The sequence below is a fragment of the Larimichthys crocea genome, unplaced genomic scaffold (genome assembly GCF_000972845.2).
Source record: "Larimichthys crocea isolate SSNF unplaced genomic scaffold, L_crocea_2.0 scaffold173, whole genome shotgun sequence".
Taxonomy (NCBI): domain Eukaryota; kingdom Metazoa; phylum Chordata; class Actinopteri; family Sciaenidae; genus Larimichthys; species Larimichthys crocea.
In genome coordinates, this window is record NW_020852357.1 from 4,645 (window position 1) to 17,790 (window position 13,146).

General features: G+C 43.1%; 1 protein-coding gene across 1 annotated transcript in view; it reads right to left on the reverse strand.

Moving 5' to 3' along the window:
- Positions 1-1,047: 1,047 nt before the first annotated feature.
- The window catches only part of vwa8 (von Willebrand factor A domain containing 8), a 68,351-nt gene continuing 56,252 nt past the window's right edge, over positions 1,048-13,146 (reverse strand). The window contains exons 38-45 of the mRNA XM_019259968.2: positions 12,272-12,380; positions 11,895-12,051; positions 7,440-7,548; positions 5,719-5,844; positions 5,012-5,170; positions 3,434-3,532; positions 2,885-3,123; positions 1,048-1,388 (exon numbers count right to left, since the gene is read on the reverse strand). Coding sequence (XP_019115513.1) covers positions 1,280-1,388; positions 2,885-3,123; positions 3,434-3,532; positions 5,012-5,170; positions 5,719-5,844; positions 7,440-7,548; positions 11,895-12,051; positions 12,272-12,380 — 1,107 coding nt within the window. The 3' untranslated portion in view covers positions 1,048-1,279. The remainder of the gene's footprint in view (positions 1,389-2,884; positions 3,124-3,433; positions 3,533-5,011; positions 5,171-5,718; positions 5,845-7,439; positions 7,549-11,894; positions 12,052-12,271; positions 12,381-13,146) is intronic.

Here is a 13,146-nt window from a genome sequence, read left to right on the forward strand (position 1 = left end):
GGGACAGACGCAGGCTAATAAAAACAGGGACAGGACCTCTATCAGAGAGGATCAATGGAGATTCCAAATTAGAAAAGCCAGCAGTGAAACTGCTATAGAACTGAATGCACGTGGCTGTGAGTTGGCACAGAAAAAAATCAGACTGTCATAGAGCAGAAATACATATGTTAATGATGTACACAGTTCTGTGCACGCCTAATCTCTGAAAACGCAAACTCTGCACACACCGACACACTAAATGAGAAGATTTTCTGCTAATTTGCCTTGTAGTGGCAAAAAAGTTTGTGTGTATGTTTGAGAAACAGAAAGAGCGCTGGGAGGTCCAGCAATGAAAGGCGAGCTCAGATTCCTCACAGGACTGAGACGAACACGGGTCCAGCAAGCAGGAAGGAAAGGGCTTGTGCATGTTGACATAGATGCACACACACACACACACACACACACACACACACACACACACACACACACACACACACACACACACACACCAGGGGGTTGTGCAACAGCGGCTGCCTTTAAAGAGTGTGTGCAGTCAGGTGGGAAATTCCCTGGTTACAGTCTCGGCATTCCAAAAGAGTAAAGTTATTGCCGTGTGCCACTTCCAAGTGTCAGTCAGGTGGTGCTTGTGTTGCCGTTCCTGCATGCGTTTTTCTTTGTGTGACAGAAGATAAATGAGCAGGAAGTCCAAATCAGTGGGGATGTTTCAAATTCAAGACCCCTTCCTTCCAAGTTAAGTTGCTCACAACTCAAAACAGGACGAGGATGAATGTATAAGTGCGTCAGTGCACGGTCGGTCAAAACCCCAAAACAACAACAGATTAGGCTGTTTGTTTTATCCTCACATGGGATCTGAGACAGGCTCCAGGCATTCATGTCACTGTAGTTACCAGTGGAGTATGCAGTGTTTCACAGATCACAGGCTTCTTGCAGACCACATTGTACAGGAGTTATTCCCCGGGGACACAACACAGCAGCTAAACACTGTTTAACTCTGTCAGGCTAACACAGCATTGTTTGATTTTACACACAGACTTCTGCAAAATCATAAACATAACCGTTCCTTTATAGCAGAACACAACACAACATGACATAACTGGTCTTTTCCCTTCAGGTCTGTACAAAGGCAAGTCCTCAAACCGGATACAGCTCAGATGAAGTGATAGAAGAGTGCATTATCATGTTGTGATACGAGCTCACAGAACACATCTTTTGAAGGTTTTGAATGCTTGAGATAAGAAGTGAATGTACATGCTTGTGTGTTTTTGTTTGTGTGTCATTCTTAGGCACTGGACAGCATTGTAGATGTAAAGATCTGCTGCAGTATTTGGGGGATCTGCTTGGTGTCCATGGCAACGAAGGATCTTCCTGCTGGCAGCATCCTTTGGAGTCTGAAACAAAGAAAAAAGATACAAGTTTGAGGTTAAACCGAGGCACTGAACTTTAGCAACAGAATGGTGCCCCAAGATAAAAAAAAAGACAGACAAGTGCTTGTTTGCTGTGTGAACTGGTACAGTGTGTGCGTGCGTGTGTATGTGTGTGTGTGTGTCATTCACATGGTGGAGCTTAGGAACAGGACAACACAGCCACTTCTCCTGCATGTCTTTTTTTGTCCTTTCATTGCCTCGTTTGCTTACACATTCCTCTTTTCCAATTAGTAGTTTGTCCTCTAAATGAGGACACACACCAGTATGGACAGTCAACACATAAACAAACTTCCCAACGCCTCCGAACCTAATATTACATATACACTATTCTCATTCTGACTTGAACCCATAAACTCTATATACTTCTTTTCTATCCGCCCTTGGCTCTTGAAGTTAAAGTTTCAATTTTAAAATTTAAAGTTGTATAATAAATACTAAAGATCTGGTATCCATGGTAACAGTCCCCTGCTGGTGCACCGGTATAATTGTGATACATTTTACATCACCCAATGATTGGTTTGCCAGAGCTGAAGGGGGAGTAACCATCGTGTTGTAGCAGAGTGGTAGACTCAAGCCGTCAGGAAGTGTGCCAGACTTTGAAGACACTTCAACATATGATTTTCCCATAGACTCCAGCATAGTCCCACATAGACCAAAGTATGGAGGGCGGACTGGGCTGGATAGGTGCCAGTTCACTTCCTGGGCACTGCCGAGGTGCCCTGAACCCCTAACTGCTCCTGCCCATCACTCCAACAACTATGTGTTGCATTTAACATAACATGCATGTAAAAAAGAATTTCCTCTCGAGGGATCAATAAAGTATCTATTCTATCTTAAAATTGTGGATAGATTTTTTTCAATGTTACCTCCAATACAGATCTTATTAGCCTGCATCAACAGTGGAATTACTCTCACTGTCAGGAGGGGTGAACAAAAGTTTAATGAATAGTTCCTACTGTAGCTGTTTTAAGGGTCAGAGGTCTCTCTCTCTCTCTTTCTGTCGCTGTCTCTCTGTCTCTGTCTGTCCTGCCAGTGAAGCTCAGCATTTAAGCAAAGGTCAGCAGTGAGCACATGAGTAGGACTCCGCTGGACTAAACTGGATAGTCATTGCTCTGCTTTACTTTGAAGCTGAGCTGTTCGTGATCGGTTTCAGATGACAGGCTGCAGTCTAAGTGGAGTTTTTTTTACAGGATCCTTAAACTTGACGAGATGGCTACTTTTAATGTTGATGTTCAAACACCAGTTCATTCTAAATACCATTTTGAGTTCTTTGCACTCATCTCCCTTTCATCCAGTCTTGTGCTCCTCTTTCATTACTACTGGACCTCTCCTTCACCTTTTCCCTCCTCTCTTCTTTCTATCATCCTTATCCTTCTTCGGCTTATGCTCTTTCCCCCCCTCATTTCCTTCCTTTATCTGTGCCCTTTACCTAACTCTGCAGAGACACCTGCAACCCTCACCTTTCAGCCTGATCACCAAGGGATCCGATGAAGATGGCAAAGGCATTGACCTGCGGGTCAGAGGTCAGGACTTGGGCGAAGCGCTCTGGCCGGATGCCATAGCGTTCGAGGTTGGCATCGCTGAGCACCACCACAAAGTGCTCGTCAGCCTCTTCTCGTGCCAACTCCTTAATGCTGGCATCTGTGCCCTCCAGAGTGTAGTCGCCGCTCATGCAGAACTGAGCGTGGGCATGCATGGTCTGCAGGGTGGGGGTGGAAAGAGAAAAAACAGAGAGAAACAGTTTAACAAGATGCTCACACTTCCCTGACCTCACTCTACATTATCCAGCGCACTGCACCCTGGGAAGGGTGGCTGCAAACAGCACTGAGCATTGAACTCATGGGCTAACTTACAATTGTATGTTCATGGGTCACTTCACATTCCTGGACAAATATCAAACTATGTGAATGAAATTTTAAATTGCTGCATTTTCCAGTTAATGCCTAAATTTAGATTTAGATTTAGGTGTACAGTCAGAAAACATGGGTGGACTGATTAAGAAGCTGTACCTTTAGGACTTTGAGTCTCTGCTTGTTGTTCCTGGGGACTTTGTCCACTCTGACCAGCTCAATGTCGTAGCCATCGCCTGAGTGGCCCACTATGTCGTACTGAATTTGATAAAGATGGTACAAAGGTAAGATGTGTGAAATAAGATGAAAATAAACAGCAACAATAACAATGTTAAACCCTGTTGTGTCATCTCCATGCAGCAGCTAGAATAGAATGAAGTGTAAAGACATGAGTGTGACGGTGCCGAAACATCGGATCATAATGACACTCGCTCCAACCTGCAGTATGTTAACCCTGTCATGCCTAAATGCCTCCCATAGACCATGTGTGACAACTGCCTTACATAAGGCTGGGTCAGCCTGGCACTGCAGGCTCCACTCAGCTATTTCAGGACCCAGGTATTACGTATATGGGCTATTTCTAATATGGCCGGTTATGACTGTGGTGGTCAAAGGCATGCGACAGTGTGTCTCATCCGTCCATATCACTGTTGCTGGTTAAGAAGTGTGTTTCTTCAAACAGTTGTCTTGTTTTAGTACCATCCATTTTCTTTTCACTTTGTAAAAACCCAGAAATCCTTTATTTGACCTTGACATACATATCTTTATGTATGATTAAAACCACTCAAATTAAAGTTCTTTTTCCCACAACACTGATATGCACATTTTCTGTTCCATTTTTGGTTTATTAACAGGCTCTGATGGCTGAAATAAACAGGCCATTAAACTATAAAGTGACAAATTCTTTGACCTCTATTTACACACACTGTTTCAAATAGAAATCCTGAATCCTGATATACAAGCTTTAAACACCACCACCAATGGATGTCTTACTTTGTAAGACTAACACACACAGACAGATGTCAGATGTACTTTTACATAAGGGATGTAAAAAAAAGCAAAGAAAAAAAAAGCAGTTAAACTGACATGATGAGCAACATTGAAATGTGTGTGTGTGTGTGTGTGTGTGTGTGTGTGTGTGAGACACTGATATGTGATCAGTATTTGGTTGGGTTAAATGTCACTTAGGGGCCAAGCAGTCTGTCTGACTTCAACCTTTTTACGCACACTTGTGTCTCCCTCTCCCTCCTTCTCTATTTCTCTTCCTCCATCTTTCGTATAATCTGACTCACCTGGCTGAGGTGGTCTCTGCACAGACCAATCAAAGGTTTGACAAAAGAGCACGGCTGGCACATAAATGTAACCAGTAACAGGCAGGTAATAAAGATGAAGTCTGACTGTCCATGGCAAACCAAGCAGCTCAGGGACCTGAAGTCATCTGATAATTTGACCTCAGTATGTTTTGATTCATAAAACCACTAGCAGGAAGGTGAAAGACCATTCATGGGCTACGTGTACTGACCGAGGAATGATCCAGATAAACTCTTACATTGCTTGTTGTGTGAAGTTTTATGGCTACTGTAATGATACTCTGTGCTGTGGGGGGGAAACCTGATGACAAATGGTACCTTGAACACATATTTTAGTTCCTGTTAAAACAAAAATACATGAGCTCTAAATTCTAAGCCAGGAGCTGAAAAACAAATGGCATATGAGAGTAGAGTGCAACATTCTCACCTTGAACTTGTGCTCGTAGCTCTCCAGAGCCTCCATGACCATACACACAGCCTCCATGGAGCGCTCCAGCCTGCCGTCCACACCGTTAAAGCGGTACATGCTACCCGACACGTCGGCCAACACCCGTAAACGCTTGGGTTTCTGCTGAGGACTGCCCAGCTGTGAACGCATGGGGTAACATACAGACAGAACACAGGATTTTTAAAGAATAATAGCAGCGATAATGATTAGATTCAATTTTAGATTTCAATTTTTTGAATTTTGAATTTTTGTGGAATGTGGTGTAGTTTACTTAAAATAACATTCAACACGAGCAATACACAATTATTTCAACTTTAGGCCAGACCAAAAATATGCAACGCTTGGAGCTAAATAAGGTAGAAAAACATGGCATGCATATTATGGTTAGTGTGTGTTTGTATGACTAGTGTGAGAACTATCTCTGTGCTGTGTGTGTGTGTCTGTTCATGTGTTGGCTTTCTTGAGCATACATGACGGCAGAAGAAATGCCTAGAAACTGTGTGTGAGCTCGAGCAGAAACACAGGGTGTAATAATAATCTCACACACACCACTGGAATGTATCGTCTGACGGATAAAGGTCAAAATTATGTGTGTAAGCCTGGGAGTGTGTGTGTCTGGAGGTGTGGCACAGGAAAAAAAAGCTTAAGTGTGCCTTAAATATCTGTAGCAACACACACACACACACCTCTGGGTCCAGCTCTCCCCTGCGTTTATATATAGCCTTCTCTCCAGTCAGTCCATCAATGATTTTAGCATCATCCAGTTCTCCCAGAGCCTGGTTCTTCAACCACTGTCGCTCTTTCCCTTTAGCCTGCAACAAATAAATAAACACATTTCAAAATCAGTCTGGGGAGGATGATTTCATTTTGGTGGGGCCTTCAGAGGCAACAAATTGTGAAACAAAAGCAACAAAAAGCAGACAGTTCTTCATGCAGCGGGCATGTTTAGACAACAACACACATTTACAGAACACAGTGTGTTTAAAGCTCTTGGGCAGTTGCACATGAATACATTTGTCACCCCATGCACCTTAAAGCTGAAATGTTGATCTTTTGCCTATAATTTGATGGCAAACCCAAATGTTTTCAGTCTACAGCAAAAATAAAGGAATTGGCCTCACAGTTCCAACACTTTTGGAGGGGACTGTATGACTTCAGGCATTTCTGTCTGGAAAGCCACTCCATTGTTGAGAGATAAATAGAGAGGGATTTCCCTCAGGGAGACTAAAGTAGGTGGAAACAATATACAGTTTATTAAAAGCTTGCCAGCTATGGGAGGGGTGTACAATGTGTGTGTGTGTGTGTGTGTGTGTGTGTGTGTGTGTGTGTTTGACTCCTTAAATCACTCTTCAGGTATGATAAAAATAACATGACTTCACAGCGTCACGCCTGCTGGGATTGGTATAATCTCCATCGTCTTTACAGTGGGGGAAGAAGCCTGAGGCTACAAGGACAAATAGAAACAATACCCAACGCTCAGGCACGACTGCAAACACCTGGATGGAAAACACAAACACACACACACACACACCCACCACATATACAAACAGAGCTTCACACCTGGATGAGAGAATAATAGAGCGCGGCTTAGTGTGGCTGCTCTGTAATCATTCTCACATGCTGCATGATTTTCCTCTCGTCACATACACACACATACACATACACACACACACACACACACACACACACACACACACACACACACACACACACACAAAACCCTTCTTGAATGCATCAACACACGTTCCCCCTAAGAAGCTCAAACAAAGGGAGGAAAGTCTGAAACAAAATAATGAAATGGAGATAATATCACATCCTGGATTTTGAACCGCCACTCCCCACGCTTCTGCTGTTCATTCACTCGACCAGTCAGAATGCTCCTGTGGGATCGTGCCCCCTACCTCCTGCCCCAACATCACATGGGGGGTTTTATGAGGTCAAATTCGTCCATGGGGTCATCTATCAAGTTCATGACCCCATGACTGCTGTTGACTGGCTAGGCCTCACACTGTGGCAGTTATCTGAATCCACAGTTTGTTGGATTCAACTAAAGTGATCTGAGGCAGTCAGACCTGTCATTAGAAACAACTGTTTAGAGCAGAAAACTTGTATGAGTGTGTGATATTAGAGCAGGGCCATATGACTATTGATATGACTGACTATAAATGACGAGACACTACCAATACGATTTTGATTAAGATGTTGAATTTGAGCAATGTACAAAGTGCGCAACTCAACAGTATCTTCAAAAATTCAATGATTCTTTCATTCATGAATGAAGAGTGAGGCTCTGAAGTGCCTGCCCCTGAACTGTGCCTTGTTCTACAGTGTTGAAGATCGTGTATTCATCAAGACAAACAATCATGTTCAAAATAAAGAGTGTGGTGCTGAGTAGAGTGAAGCTAACCTGTAAATTGTCCAGGATGATGCGTAGAGACTGGACTTGTCTCCTGACAGCGTTGGAGAAGCGCTCGTACGTGGCAGCATCATACTCACTCATATCGATCTCCTTCAACCTGACGTGGAAGGAAAAACACAGAGACAGACGCTGTAAGAGGAACGACTTGACTTCTCATGTTTTAGGCAAAGCACTCATTGCATACAGTCTGTTGTATTTGTAGTTTTTAATTTCAGCTTCTTTTAGAATTGGAGTGACTCACAGTGACTGGCAGGTTTCTTTCTACCTGACCAGCTCCCAATGATATCACTAGAGTAGGCAGCACACAAGATTTTAGTGACAATGGAACAATTTGGTTGAGTTGTTGTACAAACAGCTGCTGAAGAAGACACCTGATGGCATCACTGTACCTGCTCCACCAGAAAATAGAATCGACACAAAAAGCTATCTTCACTGCTCAACTGAACCCACTGCACCACTCAATTCAATAATAAGACACTAACTCAAGCATGTTGCAAAATGTAGACATGAACATCCACCCTGATTTACAACAGCAAGGACGAGGACTCACTGATGATGTTAGATGAGTTTCACAACACTCTACATGTCACTGCATATTTAGAGCTCTCTACTCATCTCTGAACCTCACACAGGGCTTCACCCATGCAGTGTCACGTCATACATTTATTACAAAAGCTGAGGCTCATGCTGCATACAGCAGAAATAGCTTTTCTTTTGTAATGCTTTAGAGAGAAACTGACCCTGCCACTGTCACCAGGGCCTAGAATACCAAATCTGCTTTTCATCACCGCTCTCCCAGCCCAAAACTGACAAACTTGTACACACTGTCATTACTGGTAAGCTCAACTATTGCAATAATCTTGTTGGCCCATAGATAAACACAATTTATTTATCTGCTGACTGCCTGTTAGTGTTACAACTGATTTTAAGCCTTGTTTTGGTCTACAAATCATTAAATGGTCTCGCTCCAAACTACCTGTCAGACATGGCTTTGAGATATGTACCCACTAGATCCATCAGGTCCTCAGGTCTCTGGTTGTTTCAAGATTCTGGCCTATCTACAGCGAGGCCACTTTAGAGAGGAGGATATCATTTTATTCATTTAAATGTTTTTAATTAATTAAATGTCTTTTATTTCATTATGTTCAGTTTTTCAGAGTTTCATTTAATGAATGAAATACATCAATATATAATAATAAATGATTATTTATTATTGATTTCTACCTTTAAAAAACAGATCTGTCTATAGAAACATGTTTGACTGGCTGTCAGCTGTGTGATTTTACAAAAACAGCTCAGGTGGAGGAATAAAGAGTGAAAATGGACTCAGGACACCTGTGGACAACCTGACACAGGGGTCAATGTTGTTAAATATGGAGCCCCTTTTTTGTGTGTGTGCATGTGTGTGTTCTCTTCAAAACACACCTGTGGACATGACAAGACAGGTGGGCTATGCCCCCTGAGCCGAGCTTATCTGTATAATCCCACTGTGCAGGTACTTTAGTATCACTGACACACACAGACACATACTCCTCATCCGGGTGAGGTAAGGGTCTTCACCATGTTTGCATAGAGTGGTGTGTGTGGGCAGCAGAGGCACAGACAGATGGGGGAAGTCTCTGCCAGGTGTTTAAAACTATTGGTGACAACCAGACTGTGACCACCACAGAGATACACAGCAGTGACTTCAAAATGCAGGGAGGGATTGAAGGATGGTGGAGAGGCTCTGACTTTATGTCTCACAGCTTGCTACAAACCTGTGTGCATGTGTGTGTGTGTGTGAGAGAGAGAGACTGGTTGCATGAGAACAGAGTGAGACAGAGGTGTGTAGACTGTGCTGGCATCAGCCAGCAATCAAAAAGATCAACTACCCCCCCCCCACCCACACACACACAACACACACACACACATTTTATGTTTTTATGTTCCACTCATTTTACCCACTTGTCCTATCCTGCCATCATTGGCCACAGTCTATCACAGGTCTACCTTTTAGACAGTACACCACTGACTGACATGTTCTGTCTGTGTGTGTGTGTGTGTGTGTGTGTGTGTGTGTGTGTGTGCTCGTATCAGTTAAGGAGAGAGTTTTCCCGCCTTTTTAACATGGCAGTCTATGAGGCTGTGGATGGGTGTTGCTGGCGCATTTTTGTATCCCATGCCAAAATCATAAGTGTGACAGCTTCAGCAGTGTTATCACTGTGACCACCACAAATCTTCCTATGTTTTTTTTTTTTTTTGGCCTTTTATGCCTTTAATGATAGGACAGCTGAAGATAGACAGGAAGTAGGGGGCAGAGAGAGGGGGAGTGACACACAGTAAATGGCCGTCCGATGCGGAATTCGAACCGGGGCCAGCTGCAGCGAGGACTGAAGCCTCTACACACGGGGCGGCTGCTTAACCCACTACACTACTGACCACCCCAATCTTCCTATGTTTCTATGTATAAATTATTTCTGTAGAGTGAAATTTGTGGCCTCGAGAGCAGTTTACAAATTTATTTTTTGACAGCTTTTTCTCTCCCCCTCCACGATAGCTGATGTCACCAATTGTAGCGAGCAAACATTCTACCAATACACACCCATTCATATTTTATAGTGTGCTCTTTCAGGCACACTCAATTAGCTGCTGCTGTGTCTGCTGTTGTTGATCTTGTTTATGTTTGGCTGTTAGCAAAGTTGCAAACTCATTAGTTTTTGATCATCAGTAATGTAATCAGAACAAATATTTGAGTACAGCTGAACATATTTTCTATAGTGGGATTACACAAAAATACTGATTACTACGTGATGTAGCCTTAACCTGGCCATCCAAGCAAACGTGAATTACTTTCTTTGATGAATAGTAAACATGTACAATTGATTTCTAGTCCCATGACAAACAATGATGATGCATCACACTCACGGTCTCCATGTCTGTTTATCTGTGTTCACACACCACATCATGTCAGCCCACAAAACAGCACATAGCTGAGTGGCTCCCTCCACACATTCCTAGGTGTGCACGTGTGTGTCTATGTGCGTGAGGATGCATGAGATTTCAGCAGACACTCTGGCCAGTGGCCGTGGCTATTTCCTTCAAATTCCTGAACCTTGACTTAAACGGGAGACAGAATGCGAGTGAAATTTAACACGCAATGACCACAAAACAACGACTTAGGCTGACACTCCCAGAGCCTAAACACACAACACAAACAGAAGCCCTCCTCACCCTGCACGTGCACACTGATGCTTTCTGTTCAAATATTTGATTCTGATTTTATTTCTCAAATGATGTTGCACCCAGTCATGGTTTTGTTTAACAGTGGCTTTGCACTTGGACTTTTTGGTTCTGTCAAACATCACAAGTTCCCAAAAATATCCAACCTGCTGTTCATTGTGGCTGCCTTACTGGAGTATTGAAATATTCCCAGGAGCATTTCTGTATTGTAATAAAAGTATGAAATATTGTGTACTGAAGTGAGTGAGTTTTGGGTTTGGGTGGGCACCTATTGCCTACCTGTCGAACACACTGAGAAACAATCAGGTGTCTTAATGTTCTGACTTAATGTCCTATAAACATTTATATTAATGAATGAATTAATTTTGTAGATTCAGTTTTGTATGAACTCAGATAACATATGAAAGTTTGCAGCTATGGAGAAACATATCGAGAGTGTGCACACGCTCACGTGGGTGTTTCATGTTTTAGGCATACCTAAGCCTGTTTTTGCTTGTGTGTGTGTGTCAGGTACTCAGAGGTTTATGGAAAGATCACAGTTTGATTGATGCTTAACCTAAAGCTAAGTAAACAAAGGATTGTGCGCACACATCAGTGAATGAGTAGGTATGGAAAAAGCCTGACGCAGTTGACCTGGGATATGAAAAAAATGAATAAATCAAGCAGCCCTATCTGCAGGTGATGTGTGCTCACCTGCTGTCATAAACAACAGTTGAGCACAGTGACATCTACTTGGAAGCATTGTATCAGCATGTAGCTACAAGATTTTCTCCGGGCTTAGTGGGACACTGATTGACAGACAGAAGACAGGGGGAGGGAGTCAAAGGAGAAATTTAGTGAAATGTGAAATGACTACAAAGAGGAAGGATAGAGACAAGAAAAGAGAGGAGAGGCAGAGAGGTTGTCCTCTTGGTGTGAAAGAAGCCTGTGTATGAGAAGGACTACGCAGGAAAAGGGGGAGGACACAGAGGGTGGGGGAGAAAAGAAAGTTAAAAAAACGAGACTGTTTGAAGCAAAAAGAGAGAACAGAGACAGCCTTCATGGTTGAGCTGGTGAAAGGGGTGTCCTCTCAACCCTCTGCTCTGAAGCAAATGTGTGTAAGTGTAGACAGACAGACAGACAGACAGACAGACAGAGACACACACACACACACACCTTTCCTCAACTGGGCAGACATTGGTCATGCATATGGTCTTGTATTTCCTGTATTTAATGTAGCCTTACCTTTCTTTGAAGGCTTTCTCACCCATTTCACGGGCTGCCCTGCGGACCTCTTCTGGAACTGCGTCTTTCTCAGCCTGGGAAACCTGGTACACCTTGTGCCCTGCATCCAGTCGATAAGGGCCCCCTTTGCCACCCAGCCCTGCTGTGTCTCTGCCGCCTGCAAAGAAACAGCTTATTAGGGATGAACCAATGACAGTTGTTTGAGGCACTTTGAATATGTACATTTTACACACACTAACTAAGTAATGAACTCAGTACAATGTCTCCTTTCCTGTCTTCAAATTGTTTGTTTTGTCTGATATACAGACAAAATACTTTCTTACATGCCAACAATCAAGAGTGTAAAAATATCTGGATAGCTTTGTTTCAGTGGTTACCTGTGCCTCCTGCCCACTGGTTTCCCCCAACGTGAGGAGCATTGTTGGGGTCAATCTTGCCATGTTTTGGGGCAGTGACATCCTGGCCACTCTTCCTCTGGATGGTAATCTGAAAGGAGAGGGATGAGACAAGAGAAGCCATTGGTAACTTTCTGCAAATGTGTAAGAGCAGCGTCTCATACATTTGCACAGGTGTTCTTAGCCTCTGACATGAGGCACAGAGAACAGACACCTGAGCCTATAAACTCATCATTCAGTGGCATATCGTCATGAGTGATAGTTCCTACTGTGTCCACTGCACTCTAATCACATCAACAGGAACAATAACTGGGTGTCAAATGTATGAAGAACTGTCAGTATTTTCCCTTTTAGATGCTGTTCAGCTGTCGCAAGAAGCATTCCTGCATTTCATATAAAATGTATACACACCGACACACATACACACAGTGATTACACAAACACACACACACACACACACACACACACACACACAGTGATTACACAAACAGTTATTGAATATGGGGTTACAAATGACTCAGGGAATCCAGTTTCATTGGACAATAACTGTTAAACACTCCTCTGCAGCTTAAAAAAAAACAAGCACTAACTAATACTTTCCAAGCTCACACAACTTCTCTGGAATTCCTTTTGGGTTAACCTCCTGATGTATTTAATTAGTATGTGAGAAAGCCATCAAAACTCTGAAACAGTCAGCTACCTACCACACAGTCTGAGCAGAAAATGGACTTTCTATCAGTACAGTCTGAGGTTTTGGCAGGATGGACAGAATGGGCTCTGTCCCTCTCTGCAGGAGAGTGATGGAGGGGAGACACAGAGAGGTTAAAGCTTTGGATTTTTAGGTCCATCTCAATGGC